Source organism: Lissotriton helveticus, chromosome 11, assembly GCF_964261635.1.
Source record: "Lissotriton helveticus chromosome 11, aLisHel1.1, whole genome shotgun sequence".
NCBI classification, from domain to species: Eukaryota; Metazoa; Chordata; class Amphibia; order Caudata; family Salamandridae; genus Lissotriton; species Lissotriton helveticus.
The window spans coordinates 31,533,890-31,554,442 of record NC_136072.1 but is presented as its reverse complement, the minus strand read 5'-3'; the positions used below and the strand labels follow the sequence as shown (position 1 = coordinate 31,554,442).

Here is a 20,553-nt window from a genome sequence, read left to right as displayed (position 1 = left end):
AAAAAGAGAGTCCTAATTAATTATTTAATTATTGATGACACATCTGAAACTTTAGCTATTACATAAACTTGGCTTGCAGATGATTGCAATTCTATTTTAGAAGGCTTAGAGCTAGGGTTCTACAAATTATTATAGGATTCCATCGCCAGACATGCGTTATAGAAAACTTGTAACTCAATTTATAAAGTGTTTAAGTGAACCCACAATTGAGTTACCTTCAAATCCAGAGTTACAGGAGCAAGAGTAATTGCCAATGGTGTTAGTGCAGGTTGCATTTATATGGCATGGTGTGTTCTTCAGACACTCATTTATGTCACTGCAGGATGTCCCGTTACCTAAAGAGGAAAAATGAAGCCGTTAGAGCATTGCATTCATGACAGTCACCAAGTGTATCGGGTGCACTGACTCTGACATGGTATCCAGGAGATGCAGAGTCGGATAGGGGACAGCATTTCATAGGTTTATACAAAGGGGAAAATCATAGCTTTCCCTTTTTTTTTTTTTTTTACCCAAGCAGTAAATTATCACAGTAAGTACAGCTTCATTTGCAAATGAACAACACATATTAACATCAAATTGGATAAATATTGGTTATACATTGTTTGACATTGTAAAAAAAAAAAGAAAGAATTTTATCAGAGGGGTGGATCAAGAACAGTAGATAAGTAAATAAACAAATTATAAAAAGAAGGATATTGTCTTAAAGCTACACAGTATTCTCTAGCCAATTGGTAATCGAGGACCAGATTTTTAGGACCCATATTCGTTTCCTTTGTCCCCGCCTTTTATAGACAGAGGATTCTATGTTGTATAGCCCAAGCATCCTGGATCTCCAATTGATAAATGTAGGAGCGTCTGGGGAGATCCACTGGGAGGTTAAATACACCCTTAGAACAGACATAGCAATGAATAGAAAGCTAGTCTCGACCCTCCCGCGAAGTGCTCCTACTTCATCCCCTTCAACCCCCAGTATTATCAGCTCAGCAGTAAGTGTTACAGGTGTTGCTAGAATCAGATTTTAAAAATTGACTTATATCCTTAAAAAACAATTCCCAATCCTGGACATGTAAACAACATATGTAAGGTATCGGCTCCCCATAACCCGCATCTGCTTCATGAGCTCCCCAAGGGGCGGGCCCACTTAGAAATTTTGGCGGGAGTGTAATATAAATTAAAAACCGACATAAAGTGCTGCGCTTTCAGGCTACCAGACAAGATTTCACAATTTGCAAGTTCTAACATTGTTTCCAGATTAATCTTCTCTCTCCCTAGCTTCCTCTCCTCACATTTGGAGATATTATGTCATCGGGAAACTCTGCCAATATTCCCTGGTAGATCACCCCAATCCGTGGTTGTCTACGCAGTAGTTCTATTAAACCTATTGGATCCAAATTCCCCTTTTCCACATGTAGCCTAGGGCCTAAAAAGCTATGGATTTGTAAAAAAAATGTTAATTCCCAGTCTGAGAACAACAGGCTTCCACATAAACGCCAAAAAGACAAGGGTCGCCTTTAGGAAGGTAAAATATCTTGGTTATGTCTCGGGCAATGGTAAGATAGAACCCCAAACAGAGAAGGTGAAGGCTATCTTTGAAGTCCCCTATCCTAAGACCAAAAGGGATCTGAGAGCGTTCCTGGGCCTTGTAGGGTACTATAGAAGGTTTATCGCTCAATTTGCTGATATGGCTGGACCCCTCACTGATCTCTTAAAGAAAACACACTCTTCTCCCAGGTTACCAGCCCCCACTCCCAAGGAAACAACAGCTTTTCAGGCACTTAAAACCGTCCTCACTACTGCACCAGTATTGATCTCCCCGGACTTCCAAAAACCCTTTATCCTACAGACAGATGCCTCGGGCATAGGTATTGGGGCAGTTCTTTCACAAGAGGACGAGGATGGGCTAGAAAGACCGGTAGTCTACATCAGCCGTAAGCTGTTCCCCCGAGAAGTTGCCTACTCTACTATCGAAAAAGAATGTCTAGCGGTCCGCTGGAGTGTGGACAAGCTCCGATGCTATCTCGAGGGGAGACCCTTTGTTCTGTATACGGACCATGCCCCGTTGACCTGGCTTCAAAGGAACCGTGGTCACAATGACCGCATTCTCAGATGGTTTCTGGCTCTTCAACCCTTTCAGATTGCAAAGGAAATTCAAGCTTTCCTAATAGTAACAGCAAAACTCAAAATAATAAGAAAGGAATCCACAACACACTCAAAGAAGGCCTATGGGACCCTCACTCTGTGGTTGAAAACAGTCCTAAATAATTATTTAATTACTGATGACACTTCTGAAACTTTAGTTATTACAGAAACTGGCCTTGCAGATGATTGCAGTTCTATTTGAGAAGGCTTAGTGCCAGGGTACTACAAAATATTATAGGATTCGATCGCCAAGACAGGCATTATAGAAAACATGTGACTCGATTTATAGAGTATTTAAGTGGAACCAAGATTGAGTTACCTTCAAATCCAGGGTTACAGGAGCATGAGTAATTTCCAATGGTGTTAATGCAGGTTGCATTTATATGGCATGGTGTGTTCTTCATACACTCATTTACGTCACTGCAGGATGTCCCGTTACCTAAAGAGGATCAATGAAGCTGTTAGAGCGTTGCATTCATGACAGTCGCCAAGTGTATCGGGTGCACTGACTCTGACATGGAATCCAGGAGGTGCAGAGTTGGATAGGGGGCAGCATTTCATAGGTTTATACAAATTGGAAAGTCATAGCTTTCCAACTGTTGTTTCAAATAGAATATAAATCAATTAATGGTTTGTCTATCTGCACAATGTGGACAGTGATTAATATCCACCTGAGGAAAACAGCAGTTCATTAATTGTTTATAAAAATAATGTGCTACATGCAGTTAAAAACGTATTACACCAAGAGGAATATGCTTCCAGGGACCTGTAGTGAGACGTATTTATACTTAGCTGAATAGGACATGGCCGCTGGTCAAGCCTAAGCAGTGGTCAGTTTGTAAAAAGTTAAGTGCCAGGGCCTTTCTTGGAAGGCCACTGCTGCCTGCACCTCCCATACCCTGCCAGAGCTGCAAATGACAGTACCAACATAACACCTAAGTGTTGACATCCTACAGGTGTGGTAATTCAGACTATTTCAGGCCACACAAAGCTATGATAACGGAGCGAGAGGCTAGTATTATTTTTCAGAGTATATTTACTTAATAAACACGGTTTATGTGCAGCCGCGGGCCGTGGAGGGAGTTACGGTGGGGCAGGGAGGCGGGGAGGGGGAGGGGCAGGGTGGAGAGGGCTAAAAACCGGCATATGGATAATTACAGGTAAGTAAACAATTTCAATAATAAAACGAATTTCGTAGCGCGCCCTGCATTGCAAAATGCGATGCAGTGCGCGCTATGAAATTCGTTTTATTAATTAAATTGTTTACTTACCTGTAATTATCCAGGTGCCGGTTTTTAGCTCTCTCCACCCTGCCCCTCCCCCTCCCCGCCTCCCTGCCCCACCGTAACTCCCTCCACGGCCCGCGGCTGTTTATGTGCTTATCTCAAATTTGAAAAGATTAGCACCACCATGTGGTGGACTGTCACTACAGCAAGTGCTGTCAATTAAGTGATGGAGCCAAGTACCCGAACCAACCGGCACAAATTAAGTGCTGGTCATAAGACATCTGGCAAAGAAAAAGTCTAGTTTCTGCATACACAGCAGCATGTCTGTCAAAGAGGAGGAGCTCTCTGATTTTTCCTTGGTATCCATGGTGACAGGTGCAGGTGTAGCTTCCAACAGTCATAATGCATGTTGCATTTATGTGGCATGGCCTGTTAGTACACTCACTTTGTCACTACAAGAAGTCCCAATTCCAACGAAGACAACAGGAGAGTACTGAATTATTTTTATTCACATTGCTCACAGTAGGGAGCCTTTACACCAGGTGGTGGCATCATTTGAACATCCTGAGTCTAATTTATCTTTTTGATGAGCAGAACATTTTAGCATCCCTGAATACTGACCACCACAATGTTCTTTTCCTGGCCCTCTGTCATCTGGCTGAGGGGTACCTGGCCCTCACTAAAACTGTCATAATTTAGCTAATCTTATTTATACTTTTTAAATAATTATTTCCTTGTAATAAGTTTCACTCGGTCGTGTGGCCTCTTCTTAGAACCTTTTATGTTAGTTTATCATTTTAATTATTTTGATTTGGCAGTCTTTCTTTGTTGCCCACTTTTGCTGTACCTGACTTCCGCCTGAAGTGCAGCGTACCAGAGCTCACTTCTTACTTTCCCCTTAGGTGCTGCTTTCAGTGGGTCTATAAAGTGGTAACCACAGGACAGATGAGCACATCTAGTGCACCATGAACTAGTCGATATGGACCTGATTGAGTCCTGATTTGGGTAGCGTGTAGTCACTATGCCTCCCAGCTGATAGAATTCAAGGATGTGTTTGGCACAGATAAAAGATTGGTATTCTTAAATTCTGCAAAGAAAATTCACCCTTTCCTAATAATAACAGCAAAACTCATAATAATATAAAATGATTCCACAACACACTCAAAGAAGGCCTGTGGGTCCCTCGCTCTGTGGTTAAAAAGAGAGTCCTAATTAATTATTTAATTATTGATGACACATCTGAAACTTTAGCTATTACATAAACTTGGCTTGCAGATGATTGCAATTCTATTTTAGAAGGCTTAGAGCTAGGGTTCTACAAATTATTATAGGATTCCATCGCCAGACATGCGTTATAGAAAACTTGTAACTCAATTTATAAAGTGTTTAAGTGAACCCACAATTGAGTTACCTTCAAATCCAGAGTTACAGGAGCAAGAGTAATTGCCAATGGTGTTAGTGCAGGTTGCATTTATATGGCATGGTGTGTTCTTCAGACACTCATTTATGTCACTGCAGGATGTCCCGTTACCTAAAGAGGAAAAATGAAGCCGTTAGAGCATTGCATTCATGACAGTCACCAAGTGTATCGGGTGCACTGACTCTGACATGGTATCCAGGAGATGCAGAGTCGGATAGGGGACAGCATTTCATAGGTTTATACAAAGGGGAAAATCATAGCTTTCCCTTTTTTTTTTTTTTTTACCCAAGCAGTAAATTATCACAGTAAGTACAGCTTCATTTGCAAATGAACAACACATATTAACATCAAATTGGATAAATATTGGTTATACATTGTTTGACATTGTAAAAAAAAAAAGAAAGAATTTTATCAGAGGGGTGGATCAAGAACAGTAGATAAGTAAATAAACAAATTATAAAAAGAAGGATATTGTCTTAAAGCTACACAGTATTCTCTAGCCAATTGGTAATCGAGGACCAGATTTTTAGGACCCATATTCGTTTCCTTTGTCCCCGCCTTTTATAGACAGAGGATTCTATGTTGTATAGCCCAAGCATCCTGGATCTCCAATTGATAAATGTAGGAGCGTCTGGGGAGATCCACTGGGAGGTTAAATACACCCTTAGAACAGACATAGCAATGAATAGAAAGCTAGTCTCGACCCTCCCGCGAAGTGCTCCTACTTCATCCCCTTCAACCCCCAGTATTATCAGCTCAGCAGTAAGTGTTACAGGTGTTGCTAGAATCAGATTTTAAAAATTGACTTATATCCTTAAAAAACAATTCCCAATCCTGGACATGTAAACAACATATGTAAGGTATCGGCTCCCCATAACCCGCATCTGCTTCATGAGCTCCCCAAGGGGCGGGCCCACTTAGAAATTTTGGCGGGAGTGTAATATAAATTAAAAACCGACATAAAGTGCTGCGCTTTCAGGCTACCAGACAAGATTTCACAATTTGCAAGTTCTAACATTGTTTCCAGATTAATCTTCTCTCTCCCTAGCTTCCTCTCCTCACATTTGGAGATATTATGTCATCGGGAATCTCTGCCAATATTCCCTGGTAGATCACCCCAATCCGTGGTTGTCTATGCAGTAGTTCTATTAAACCTATTGGATCCAAATTCCCCTTTTCCACATGTAGCCTAGGGCCTAAAAAGCTATGGATTTGTAAAAAAAATGTTAATTCCCAGTCTGAGAACAACAGGCTTCCACATAAACGCCAAAAAGACAAGGGTCGCCTTTAGGAAGGTAAAATATCTTGGTTATGTCTCGGGCAATGGTAAGATAGAACCCCAAACAGAGAAGGTGAAGGCTATCTTTGAAGTCCCCTATCCTAAGACCAAAAGGGATCTGAGAGCGTTCCTGGGCCTTGTAGGGTACTATAGAAGGTTTATCGCTCAATTTGCTGATATGGCTGGACCCCTCACTGATCTCTTAAAGAAAACACACTCTTCTCCCAGGTTACCAGCCCCCACTCCCAAGGAAACAACAGCTTTTCAGGCACTTAAAACCGTCCTCACTACTGCACCAGTATTGATCTCCTCGGACTTCCAAAAACCCTTTATCCTACAGACAGATGCCTCGGGCATAGGTATTGGGGCAGTTCTTTCACAAGAGGACGAGGATGGGCTAGAAAGACCGGTAGTCTACATCAGCCGTAAGCTGTTCCCCCGAGAAGTTGCCTACTCTACTATCGAAAAAGAATGTCTAGCGGTCCGCTGGAGTGTGGACAAGCTCCGATGCTATCTCGAGGGGAGACCCTTTGTTCTGTATACGGACCATGCCCCGTTGACCTGGCTTCAAAGGAACCGTGGTCACAATGACCGCATTCTCAGATGGTTTCTGGCTCTTCAACCCTTTCAGATTGCAAAGGAAATTCAAGCTTTCCTAATAGTAACAGCAAAACTCAAAATAATAAGAAAGGAATCCACAACACACTCAAAGAAGGCCTTTGGGACCCTCACTCTGTGGTTGAAAACAGTCCTAAATAATTATTTAATTACTGATGACACTTCTGAAACTTTAGTTATTACAGAAACTGGCCTTGCAGATGATTGCAGTTCTATTTGAGAAGGCTTAGTGCCAGGGTACTACAAAATATTATAGGATTCGATCGCCAAGACAGGCATTATAGAAAACATGTGACTCGATTTATAGAGTATTTAAGTGGAACCAAGATTGAGTTACCTTCAAATCCAGGGTTACAGGAGCATGAGTAATTTCCAATGGTGTTAATGCAGGTTGCATTTATATGGCATGGTGTGTTCTTCATACACTCATTTACGTCACTGCAGGATGTCCCGTTACCTAAAGAGGATCAATGAAGCTGTTAGAGCGTTGCATTCATGACAGTCGCCAAGTGTATCGGGTGCACTGACTCTGACATGGAATCCAGGAGGTGCAGAGTTGGATAGGGGGCAGCATTTCATAGGTTTATACAAATTGGAAAGTCATAGCTTTCCAACTGTTGTTTCAAATAGAATATAAATCAATTAATGGTTTGTCTATCTGCACAATGTGGACAGTGATTAATATCCACCTGAGGAAAACAGCAGTTCATTAATTGTTTATAAAAATAATGTGCTACATGCAGTTAAAAACGTATTACACCAAGAGGAATATGCTTCCAGGGACCTGTAGTGAGACGTATTTATACTTAGCTGAATAGGACATGGCCGCTGGTCAAGCCTAAGCAGTGGTCAGTTTGTAAAAAGTTAAGTGCCAGGGCCTTTCTTGGAAGGCCACTGCTGCCTGCACCTCCCATACCCTGCCAGAGCTGCAAATGACAGTACCAACATAACACCTAAGTTTTGACATCCTACAGGTGTGGTAATTCAGACTATTTCAGGCCACACAAAGCTATGATAACGGAGCGAGAGGCTAGTATTATTTTTCAGAGTATATTTACTTAATAAACACGGTTTATGTGCAGCCGCGGGCCGTGGAGGGAGTTACGGTGGGGCAGGGAGGCGGGGAGGGGGAGGGGCAGGGTGGAGAGGGCTAAAAACCGGCATATGGATAATTACAGGTAAGTAAACAATTTCAATAATAAAACGAATTTCGTAGCGCGCCCTGCATTGCAAAATGCGATGCAGTGCGCGCTATGAAATTCGTTTTATTAATTAAATTGTTTACTTACCTGTAATTATCCAGGTGCCGGTTTTTAGCTCTCTCCACCCTGCCCCTCCCCCTCCCCGCCTCCCTGCCCCACCGTAACTCCCTCCACGGCCCGCGGCTGTTTATGTGCTTATCTCAAATTTGAAAAGATTAGCACCACCATGTGGTGGACTGTCACTACAGCAAGTGCTGTCAATTAAGTGATGGAGCCAAGTACCCGAACCAACCGGCACAAATTAAGTGCTGGTCATAAGACATCTGGCAAAGAAAAAGTCTAGTTTCTGCATACACAGCAGCATGTCTGTCAAAGAGGAGGAGCTCTCTGATTTTTCCTTGGTATCCATGGTGACAGGTGCAGGTGTAGCTTCCAACAGTCATAATGCATGTTGCATTTATGTGGCATGGCCTGTTAGTACACTCACTTTGTCACTACAAGAAGTCCCAATTCCAACGAAGACAACAGGAGAGTACTGAATTATTTTTATTCACATTGCTCACAGTAGGGAGCCTTTACACCAGGTGGTGGCATCATTTGAACATCCTGAGTCTAATTTATCTTTTTGATGAGCAGAACATTTTAGCATCCCTGAATACTGACCACCACAATGTTCTTTTCCTGGCCCTCTGTCATCTGGCTGAGGGGTACCTGGCCCTCACTAAAACTGTCATAATTTAGCTAATCTTATTTATACTTTTTAAATAATTATTTCCTTGTAATAAGTTTCACTCGGTCGTGTGGCCTCTTCTTAGAACCTTTTATGTTAGTTTATCATTTTAATTATTTTGATTTGGCAGTCTTTCTTTGTTGCCCACTTTTGCTGTACCTGACTTCCGCCTGAAGTGCAGCGTACCAGAGCTCACTTCTTACTTTCCCCTTAGGTGCTGCTTTCAGTGGGTCTATAAAGTGGTAACCACAGGACAGATGAGCACATCTAGTGCACCATGAACTAGTCGATATGGACCTGATTGAGTCCTGATTTGGGTAGCGTGTAGTCACTATGCCTCCCAGCTGATAGAATTCAAGGATGTGTTTGGCACAGATAAAGGATTGGTATTCTTAAATTCTGCAAAGAAAATTCACCCTTTCCTAATAATAACAGCAAAACTCATAATAATATAAAATGATTCCACAACACACTCAAAGAAGGCCTGTGGGTCCCTCGCTCTGTGGTTAAAAAGAGAGTCCTAATTAATTATTTAATTATTGATGACACATCTGAAACTTTAGCTATTACATAAACTTGGCTTGCAGATGATTGCAATTCTATTTTAGAAGGCTTAGAGCTAGGGTTCTACAAATTATTATAGGATTCCATCGCCAGACATGCGTTATAGAAAACTTGTAACTCAATTTATAAAGTGTTTAAGTGAACCCACAATTGAGTTACCTTCAAATCCAGAGTTACAGGAGCAAGAGTAATTGCCAATGGTGTTAGTGCAGGTTGCATTTATATGGCATGGTGTGTTCTTCAGACACTCATTTATGTCACTGCAGGATGTCCCGTTACCTAAAGAGGAAAAATGAAGCCGTTAGAGCATTGCATTCATGACAGTCACCAAGTGTATCGGGTGCACTGACTCTGACATGGTATCCAGGAGATGCAGAGTCGGATAGGGGACAGCATTTCATAGGTTTATACAAAGGGGAAAATCATAGCTTTCCCTTTTTTTTTTTTTTTACCCAAGCAGTAAATTATCACAGTAAGTACAGCTTCATTTGCAAATGAACAACACATATTAACATCAAATTGGATAAATATTGGTTATACATTGTTTGACATTGTAAAAAAAAAAGAAAGAATTTTATCAGAGGGGTGGATCAAGAACAGTAGATAAGTAAATAAACAAATTATAAAAAGAAGGATATTGTCTTAAAGCTACACAGTATTCTCTAGCCAATTGGTAATCGAGGACCAGATTTTTAGGACCCATATTCGTTTCCTTTGTCCCCGCCTTTTATAGACAGAGGATTCTATGTTGTATAGCCCAAGCATCCTGGATCTCCAATTGATAAATGTAGGAGCGTCTGGGGAGATCCACTGGGAGGTTAAATACACCCTTAGAACAGACATAGCAATGAATAGAAAGCTAGTCTCGACCCTCCCGCGAAGTGCTCCTACTTCATCCCCTTCAACCCCCAGTATTATCAGCTCAGCAGTAAGTGTTACAGGTGTTGCTAGAATCAGATTTTAAAAATTGACTTATATCCTTAAAAAACAATTCCCAATCCTGGACATGTAAACAACATATGTAAGGTATCGGCTCCCCATAACCCGCATCTGCTTCATGAGCTCCCCAAGGGGCGGGCCCAGTTAGAAATTTTGGCGGGAGTGTAATATAAATTAAAAACCGACATAAAGTGCTGCGCTTTCAGGCTACCAGACAAGATTTCACAATTTGCAAGTTCTAACATTGTTTCCAGATTAATCTTCTCTCTCCCTAGCTTCCTCTCCAAGCTAACATTTGGAGATATTATGTCATCGGGAAACTCTGCCAATATTCCCTGGTAGATCACCCCAATCCGTGGTTGTCTACGCAGTAGTTCTATTAAACCTATTGGATCCAAATTCCCCTTTTCCACATGTAGCCTAGGGCCTAAAAAGCTATGGATTTGTAAAAAAAATGTTAATTCCCAGTGGGAAGACCACATTTTTCCTGTAAAAGTATAAATTATGTTAGTTTCCCTTCATGACTTAAGTCCCCTAAAACAGTGATTTCTGCATTGCCCCAGCTAATTGTGATCCTGTCCTGAAATATAGTTGGTAAAAGGCCAGTTGCAGAGAGAGGAGTGTATGCATTGATGTTAGGTATTTCTAATCTATTTCGAATTTTCTTCCACACTGAATAGGCAGAGTGAATTGCTTTAAATTTAGTTTTCTTGTAATAGCTTGGTTCCAGAATTTTAACTAGCCTTTGTCTGGCATCTCATAGATTGAAGGACTGGTAGCGTCTGATCTAGTTGTTTTGCCAGTCACTAATATTTCTATATGCTGCAATAGCGCAGCCCAGTGATATAATAAAAAGTTAGGCATGCCCCAACCACCCCTTAATCTAGGGAGGGTCATCCATTTGATTGCTCTTCTGGGCTTCCGATAGCCCCATAAGAATCTAAAACAAACTCTTTCAATTTTGGTGATACAAAATGTAGGAAATATTAATGGGATTCTTCGGAAAAAGTATAAAAATTTAGGAAAAATTGACATTTTAATTACTTTGCAGTGGCCATGTAGTGATGAGTGCAGATGATCTAGTCTTTCCAAGGATTTACTAACAGTATGAATGACAGGTAAACTATTAAGTTCCAGGATGCGTTCCACTGCAGCTGTTAATCTAACTCCCAGATAGGTAGCCTCTGACATGATTGGGATGTCTGCCTGATGAGATTTACCTGAATGTAGCCATTGGGTTTTGTCCAGATTTAATTTGTAACCAGATATTGAGCTAAGCTGTTTAGCACATATTCCCACAGCTGGGAAAACTAGCCGTAGATCGCTGGTGAAAATCGCAATGTTATCGGCAGATGCCAATCTTTTAGAAGTAGTATTATTGACTTTTAAAGGATCGATAATAATTTCCCTGTCAAGTTTATCTAAAAAAGGGTCAATATATAGTTAAAATAGCAGTGGGGAGGAGGGACAGCCCTGCCTTGTTCCTCTACTAATGTTAAATGCTTGCGAGGTTTGCTCTGATATTCGAATAACAGCTTCTGGTGTTATATAGAGAGCGAGGACTGCTTGAATAAATTCGGAATTAAATCCCTTCCATTGTAAGACAGACCAGAGAAAATCGTAGCTTTCCAACTGTTGTTTTAAATAGAATATAAAGCAATTCATGGTTTTTCTAGCAGCACAATGTGGACAGTGATTAATATCCACCTGAGGCAAACAACAGTTGATTAAATGTTTATAAAAATAATGTGCTACATGTAGTTAAAAAACGTATTATACCAAGAGGAATATGCTTCCAGAGAGCTGCAGTAAGACGTATTTATAATTAGCTCAATAGAACATGGCCACTGGTCAGGCCTGCATAAGACATCTGGAAAGAAAAAGTCTAGTTTATCCCCTTCGCTGATGGCGTCGGCCAACGGCCATCGAGCGCACTACCTTCCTATGGCTGCGCACGTCCGTTGGCCGTTACGGTCCCGCCCACTGCGCTGAACCGCCGCACCGTGGCAGAATTGCCACTGCGGTTAAGCGGTTCTGCATACAGAACAGCATGTCTGTCAAAGAGGAGGGGCTCTCTGATGTTACCTTGGTATCCATGGTGACAGGTGCAGGTGTAGCTTCCAACACTGTTAATGCGTGTTGCATTCATGCGGCATGGGCTGCTAGTACACTCACTTTGTCACTACAAGAAGTCCCATTTCCAAAGAAGACAACAAGAGAGTACTGAATTATTTTTATTTGCATTACTCACAGTAGGGAGCCTTTGAACCAGGTGTGAGGTGGCATCATTTGAATATCCTGAGTCTAATTTCACTTCTTCGTGAGCAGAACATTTTAGTGTCCCTGAATAATGCCCACCACAATGTTCTTTTCCAGGCCCCAGTCATCTGGCTGAGGGGTACCTGGCTCTCACTAATATTGTCATAATTTAGCTAATCTTATATTTTTTTTTTATAATTGTTTCCCTGTAATACATTTCACAGAGATGTCTAGCCTTGTTTTTATAACTGTTTATGTCTGTTCATCATTTTAATAATATTGAATTGGCAGTCTTTCCTTGTTGCCCACCTTTACTGCCCCTGACTTCTGCCTGAAGTGCGGCGCACCAGAGCTCACTTCTTACTTTCCCCTTTAGTGCTGGTTTCAATGGGTCTATAAACTGGTAACCACAGGACAGATGTGCACATCTAGAGCACAACGGACCAACCGATATGTATCTGATTGAATCCTGAGGTGGGTATCATCTAGTCACTATGCCTCCCAGCTCATGGAATGCAATGATGTGTTTGGCACAGATATAGGATTTGTTATTCTCAAATTCTCCTCTCAACGAAAAAAAAAGCAAATTGTTTGGAGAGAAAATCTATGTCACCCCTTTTCCCTCTGCAAAGAAAGTTCAAGCTTTCCTAATAGTAACAGCAAAACCCAAAATATAAGATAAGAATCCACAACACACTCAAAGAAGGCCTATGGGACCCTCACTCTGTGGTTAAAAACAGAGTCCTAAATAATTATTTAATTACTGATGACACTTCTGAAACTTTATTTATTACAGAAACTTGGCTTGCAGATGATTGCAATTCTATTCTAGAAGGCTTAGTGCCAGGGTACTACAAAACATTATAGGATTCCATCGCCCAGACAGGCGTTATAGAAAACGTGTGACTCAACTTATAGAGTATTTGAGTGGACCCATGATTGAGTTACCTTCAAATCCAGGGTTACAGGAGCATAAGTAATTTCCAATGGTGTTAGCGCAGGTTGCATTTATATGGCATGTTGTGTTCTTCAGACACTCATCTACGTCACTGCAGGATGTCCCGTTACCTAAAGAGGACCAAGGAAGCCGTTAGAGCGTTGCATTCATGACAGTCGCCAAGTGTATCGAGTGCGCTGACTGTGACATGGTATCCAGGAGGTGTAGTGTCGGATAGGGGACATCATTTCATAGGTTTATACAAACTGGAAAGTCATAGCTCTCCAACTGTTGTTTGCAATACAATATAAAGTAATGCCCCCCGGTTCTGCTACGACACCTGATTACAGCGGAGCTGGTGAGGTTTGAATATGTGATGTTTCGTGAATTGATAAAAAATATCTCTGAGGATCCTTGCCTGTAGAATGTATTACTGGCGGCTCAGCATATGGATAAAATTAGGTGGTGCAACTACCAGGAGATTATTACATTGAGTTGACTATGTGAAGTGGTCTACATATTTCAGCCTATAAAACAGTGTATGGAAGGGCTTTCTTCAGGACCGGGTTAGTGAAAGGACAAATGTCTATGTGCCTTGTCTTGTCCTTTCTTCCCCAACAGGTTTTTTTTTAACAAGTGTCAGTAAGTATGCCGACACTCCAACCACACACCTTAGCGCATGTGTAGGTACTGCACTTTTTTCACATGGCCGTTCACCTTTGCCACACCCTAGTCTTACTAACCCGGTCCTGAAGAAAGGCCTTCTATACACTCCTTTATGGGCAGAAACATGTAGACCACATCACACCGCGAGAGCAACATTTTATTCTCATCTGTAGCAAACACCAGGTTTTTAAATGTCTATATAGTAATGGGCTTATTAAATACTTATTTTAACAGTACATGTGCTATAGGATAAGCATTTTAACAGGTATTGAGCAAAAAGAAACATGGTTCAGGGAGCTGGAGTAAAACGTATGTCTAGAACAGGACAAAGACTTTGCCCAGGCAAACATGTGGCTGTATGACATATCAGAAGCATTTCCCCACTCTAAGCCATGGTGCAGCCTTAACTGAGTGAGTCAGGAACAAATATATGAAGTGCATCCCACTACAGTCAATGCTTTGTTCAGAGCTGTGAGACCTGCCATCCTTATGGGGGTCTTCTGCAATTTTTTTCTTTTTTACCTTAACGTTTGCTGAATCTTTTTGTCGGCCATATTACTCTTACGACTTTACCACTGAGAATCAATACTTAAAGTGCATGTGCTCCTTCCCTAAACAGGTGTGCTATTGGTATACTCAGGATTGGCATATTTAATTTACTTGTAAGTCCCTTGTAAAGTGGAATACCATATATGCAGGTCCTGCAAATTAAAAGCTACTAGCGGGCCTGCAGGACTGATTGTGCCACCCACATGAGTAGCCTTTCAAACCTGACTCAGGGCTGCCATTGCAGTGCCTGTGTGTGCAGTTTACTTCCACTTCGACTTGGCATTTAACACTACTTGCCTTTTCTTTGAACTTACTGCTCTGTGTGCCTGACAGCCTGTCTCTATACAGACTGACCATGCACTCATTGACATCACTGCAATAAGTCCCATTCCCTATAGAAAATAGAAAAATGTATGTAGGACTATGTATTCTCTTCAATCACTGTAGGTACCATTTGGACCAAGTGTGAGATAACATAAACACTACTATCGCCAACAAGTCTTGATTCACACAAACAGGGCACCAGGATGGTAAGCGCAAACATCTCAAAGATAGCATCGAAGGTCAAGCTCCCAAGCTAGGGATACACGGCACATGGGCAACATGAACCCACATGAAACTAAAGTGGAATCATGTAAGACAAAATGGAATTAGAAGCTTAGAGGAAGGTCCACCACACTTCTCTCAAAGAAACGGAAAACTGAATTGTCTAGGTAAAAAGGGACCATTTGTTACAAACTTTGTGTGTTTAGTTGAATAAAAAAATTGCCCCGAATAACATACAAACCAAAACCACAGGATATGTTCTGAAATTGAGCACATTATTTCTGTGAGTTGAAATGCCCAGAACAACTTTGGCTATCAATAAAATCATAGAATTTCTTAGTTTTGCTCTGAGCCACCTTCGGGTCTCACTGGAGCAACACTGAGCAAATCCCTCTAAACATGTCGTAGCACCCCCATTAGCTCTGGCTATTTCAAAAGTGACAGTGATTTTTTACTGATTGGCAAGTTGGTGTGTGTGGCTCTGTGGATGAGTGAGTGGGTGGCTGTGAAATTGAGCCAATCGTTTATTCTATAATTGTGTGCACGACTGAATGAGTGGTTTAATGGGTGAATCGGTAAGCCAACAACATTCAGCTCTTCTTGAAAATCTTCTCTGCTCCAGACATCTATGCCTCACGCGCTGCCTCACCTCATCCATACCTGAATAGTCTGCACCCACCTGAAACCATTGAAACCCACCCCGCACCCACTGAAACCCACCAAGACCAAATGCCTCATATTTGCTAAGAAGAACAAGCAAACAGCTAGTCCAAACCTGGTTGAGGACATGAATGTGTACAGATTTGAACTTCAATTTTCATTCAACGCTGAGAACGGGAAACATCCATTACACCGCCGTCATTACAACAACCTACCTTTACAATGCAATTGTTACAACGCATGTCACTACATTGCATGCCATTGCAATGCATACCATTACAAGGCATGCCAATTCAACGCATTATAAGGTGAGTAATGGAGATTTTTTAGCATTAGGGTGTGCATGGGTTTTGGGGAGCATGGGAATAGTAATTTTTAGCTCTACACTATCCAATACTTTCTCTACCTTTGCTCTCACTGGAGTGGGAATAGTAGATTTTACCCGTACACTATCCAACACTTAGAATTTGTACCCCTACACTATCCAACACTTACCCTACTGTTGCACTCACTGGAGTGGGAATAGTAATTGCGTTGTAATCGAATTTGTTGTAATAGTAGTTTTAAAAATGTGTTGTAATGGCAAGCATTGTAAAATGATGCAATGTAATGGTAGTTGTGATGTAAAGACTGCGTTGCTAAATATGCATTGTAATTGCATGCATTGTAACATCATATATTCCTGAGAACTGATACATTCAGAGGTTACCTGATGAAAAGATCTACATCTGCCCATTCACAAGTAGAACAGCATATTCTACCATCAAATGTGACACTCCCAGCTGAAACCCTTAAAAATCCGCTCATGGCGGAGTTCAGTATTACCACTAAATCCAGATGTGCAGGTACAGATATAGCTTCCAATTGTATTGGTGCAGGTGGCATTCAAGGAACACAGATTTGCACTGGAGCACTCATCAACATCTGTAAGAGAAACATAGTAGTGAGTGTGTCAGCAGTATACAGCATTGGATTGGACTTCAAACTTTAGTCTTGCAATGAAAAGTTAATTCAAAAATTATAATACATTTAATTTCAGATGAACCAATATTATATTCTACTGAAGGAATGTGCTGCAGTCCATCTCACAAGACATATAATATAAACTATATATTATATTGAATACTGCAATCCCAGTATAACCAATATTACAGATGAATTTTGATGCCTCAAGTCAACTGCAATAAAAGAAAAATATAGCTGCTGAACTGGAATAACCTATTACAGTTTAGTTGTGACATCATAACGCATTCTTCCAGAGCAAACTGTCAAGGAAGATAAGATGCATCACTACATCTGCAGGTTAACGCGTTTACTGTGGCCGTTATTTCTGCGCAGTGCGGGTGTTCTGAAGAGTGGGCGGGCCGCGTCGGCCGTTGAACATTCACAGCATCAGCCTGGTAGTGCTCGCGACGTCCAACAGCCGACGGCAGCACTGACAGGGTTAAACAACAAAAATAAGTACTGTTTTTGCAATCTTATGATCTGTTTCCTAAAATTCCTTTTTTGCACACAGTACAGAAAAGACAAAATATCTATTCATGGTACTACTCATTCTGAGCTACTGCCTTTATAATCTGAGTTACATCAAGCTGATTCAAACATACTGGCTCTTTTATAAACAGGAGTAAACGCCTATGAATATTTGAGAGTTCTGGGAAAAGTGATCCGGTGACCATATGGTATAAGGAATAAAATTCTCTCTGTCTAAGTTTAAAAATATTACAACTCACTTTGGAGTTCTGTGATCTTCTGTGACCTACCCTCTATCTAGTCATAAACTCCTTGTGAATTGCAATGTACTTATAATGTACATCAGTGGTACTTTATCCCATATATAAATCAGTCCAACCAGCAGGGGGTGTACTATTACCATTGCATCATATACCCAAGCTCTGTGGAATCTCTTTCTGGTGACATTTATAAAGTTCCTTAACTCTTCATATCCTACCTCATCCTATACCTTATGTGTTGAGGAGGAATCCACCTCTCCACAGACATACACACAATAGAAAAACTGGTTTCTCAATACAAAATTCTTTTGAAGAAAGCATTTCCTTTACTATCTCTTGTGCCTTGCCTCTAAAAGGACCTGTAAATAAGGAACAACGGGCAATATTATCAAGAAAGGGCGATACATTATCGCTGCTTTTATCGGCAGGAAACTGCCGCTAAAGCGGCGATAATGGGCTTGATAATATGCCCTTTGAATTCCCATAGAAGCCCAGGTTAAGGTGTTAACTTGGGCTTCTATGTGAATTTACAAGGGCGTATTATCAAGCCCTTTATCGCCGCTTTAGCGGCAGTTTCCTGCCGATAAAAGCGGCGATAATGTATCGCCCTTTCTTGATAATATGGCCCAGCATTACATCAGTTCCTTTTTTCTTTAGACACCTATCCTTGGATGGGTGCGCCTTCTTTGGCAGATTCAGGGCTTTTATTGTTTTCTTCTTTTTCATTCACATGGATTAGGGTCTACAACGTTTGAGGTTAGCGCTCCCGTTAACGATTCTTGTGGTGATTGTAGGTTCTAAATAAGAAGTTTGCATTTGAGAAAGCCATAAATATTTGAATGCAAAAGGTTGCCTGTGTACCAATTCCTCTATAAAATAAGGTACTGAGGGGCATATTACCAACAACTAGCGATAATTATCGCTAGGTTGGCTTAGCGGCAATATTTTTATTGCCGAGCTGCGACGATTTTTATCGCTTAGGAACCTTGCTATTACCAAGGTTTATCTCCTAAGCGATAAAATCGGCCGAAATGCATGAATATCGCTGAAAAGTCAGTGATATTCATGCATTACCGAGCTAATGCTCCTAGCCATTTTATCCACCTACCATTGGATAACATGGCTAAGAACTGCTCAGGGGCAGGTGTTATCTTTTGGAGATATTCACGCTTAGCGTCTTATCTCCAAAAGTTGGTAATAGGAGATAGCGATGTTAGCGACTGTTTCCAGTCGCTAACATCTTGGCACGCCCACTTTGCATGTCATTAGTGATAAATTTCACTGACATGCAAAGCGGGGCCCAAGATGGTCGCTTTTTCCTACTAGCTGTCGCTAACACCAAGGTAATAGGGAGATAATTTTATCTCCGCTTTCTTGGCTTTTAAAGCCAGAAAAGCGGAGATAAACCCCCTTGATAATATGCCCCTGAGTTTGTTCTCCATTTTTTATTCAGTTACGAATACATTATGAGATTACCAATTAGTCATTAATCTGAAGAGACTCAATCAGTTAGTAGTACCCTTCCCATTCAAGATGGACAACCTTAAGCAAATCCTGGTTCTGGCATATCTGAAGGAAGCCCTGTTCTCAATTGTTTGTCTTAGGTCACCTCTGTGTATTTACAAGTATCTCAGCCCCATTTATGGTCTTGCACTGGGAAAGGAAAATGTCTCATCCTGGCCTGGACAATGTCCAGATTTATGCTCAACTTCTCTAACTTACTAGGCGGCATATTTACAAGAAAGTGTCGAAGTGTGTTGTTAGGCCGAGAAGGGAAACGACACGCTTCATCACTTTTAAAATTCAGGGCTGCATCATATTTACTAGAATATGGTGCAGCCCTGTGTTTACCCCTGCGGTGGCACTACATTTAGCTGCCTAGCGCAAACTTAATATTGCAAGGGTGCCTGTGCTGAGGGGAAGATTGTTCATGTGCAGGAAGGTCCCCCTTCCCTTCCTGCACAGAAACAATCTTGAAATGCCGTTTTGTAACGTCTATAAGTGCTGCTTAATGCAGCAGACATAGAAGTTGCAAAACAGCATTTTTTTAAATGATTATGTTTGTGCAGTAAGGGGGACCTTGCTGCACATAAACAATCATTGTTGTTTTGCTGTTTCTATGTGTGCTGCATAACACAGCACAAACAGAAACAGCAAACACGAGGTGAAATAAAGCATTTCTCCGGGCTTTGCCTGTTTAAGACCAGCTTTTCCCTGGTCTTAATTTTGGTGCTGCCTCCTATTTATGCTGCCCTTGTAAATATGGAAACAGTGTCGAAATCAATGGTTGTTGCGGTGGAACGCGCACCACAAAACCCATTGCCCGCCACTTTCACGCTAAGTGTAGCATGAAATGGGGCCTTATTTCCAAGGCTGCGTTAAGGCACGTTAAGCTCCTTATGCCACCACAACATCACTAAAAGTAGCTGTCGCGCTCTATAAGCTTAAATAATAAATAATAAATAAATAAATAAATAAATAGGAGCTTGTAAATATGCCCCAAGATGTGTTGTCCAAGTTCTTCAAACACACAGCATTATCATCAATTCACACAAATCTCATCCATATCCCTTTCAAAATATAGAGTGCAAAGGAGCCTGATTCCAAACATACCTTGGAATTGTATTACCCAAACCGGAACACTTCAGCCAGAGAATGGATCCAGTTGGGGAAACAAGATAAGGAGTTACTTAGCAACAAGAGAAGTGTTTTGTTATGTTTGATCCTTTTACCAGATTCTTATGAACGCTTTCATGTTTTTCTAGCTGCTTTATGCAGCATGTGCCTTTCTGAAGCCATGGGTCCTCTGATTTGACACATCCTAATGCACTGGAATCTAGCATCAATGAACTTTGCAATCATCATTATGGAGACGAGTTGTCAGAAACTCCATTGGTGGTTTCAACTAACCAATCTATAGTGGGGGTCTCTCTCTGCCGGCCTGTAGTGACCACTGATGCATTCAGTCTTGGTAGGTGGAAGGGTAGGTTTGATTCAACATCAATTCTGGGTCATTTGTCTCCACAACACAAGAGTCAGTCATCCACCTGAAAGTATTTGGCTGCTACTGAAATGATCCTATGGTA

The 20,553-nt window shown here is 41.3% G+C and overlaps 1 protein-coding gene across 1 annotated transcript in view; it reads right to left on the bottom strand.

Annotated features, from left to right (window-relative positions):
- Window positions 1–20,553, bottom strand: part of LOC144792126 (uncharacterized) — a 201,893-nt gene that overhangs the window by 57,681 nt on the left and 123,659 nt on the right. The window contains exons 24-30 of the mRNA XM_078667000.1: window positions 16,560–16,658; window positions 13,325–13,444; window positions 9,338–9,457; window positions 7,020–7,139; window positions 4,777–4,896; window positions 2,459–2,578; window positions 216–335 (exon numbers count right to left, since the gene is read on the bottom strand). Of these exons, the coding sequence (XP_078523126.1) occupies window positions 216–335; window positions 2,459–2,578; window positions 4,777–4,896; window positions 7,020–7,139; window positions 9,338–9,457; window positions 13,325–13,444; window positions 16,560–16,658 (819 nt within the window). The remainder of the gene's footprint in view (window positions 1–215; window positions 336–2,458; window positions 2,579–4,776; window positions 4,897–7,019; window positions 7,140–9,337; window positions 9,458–13,324; window positions 13,445–16,559; window positions 16,659–20,553) is intronic.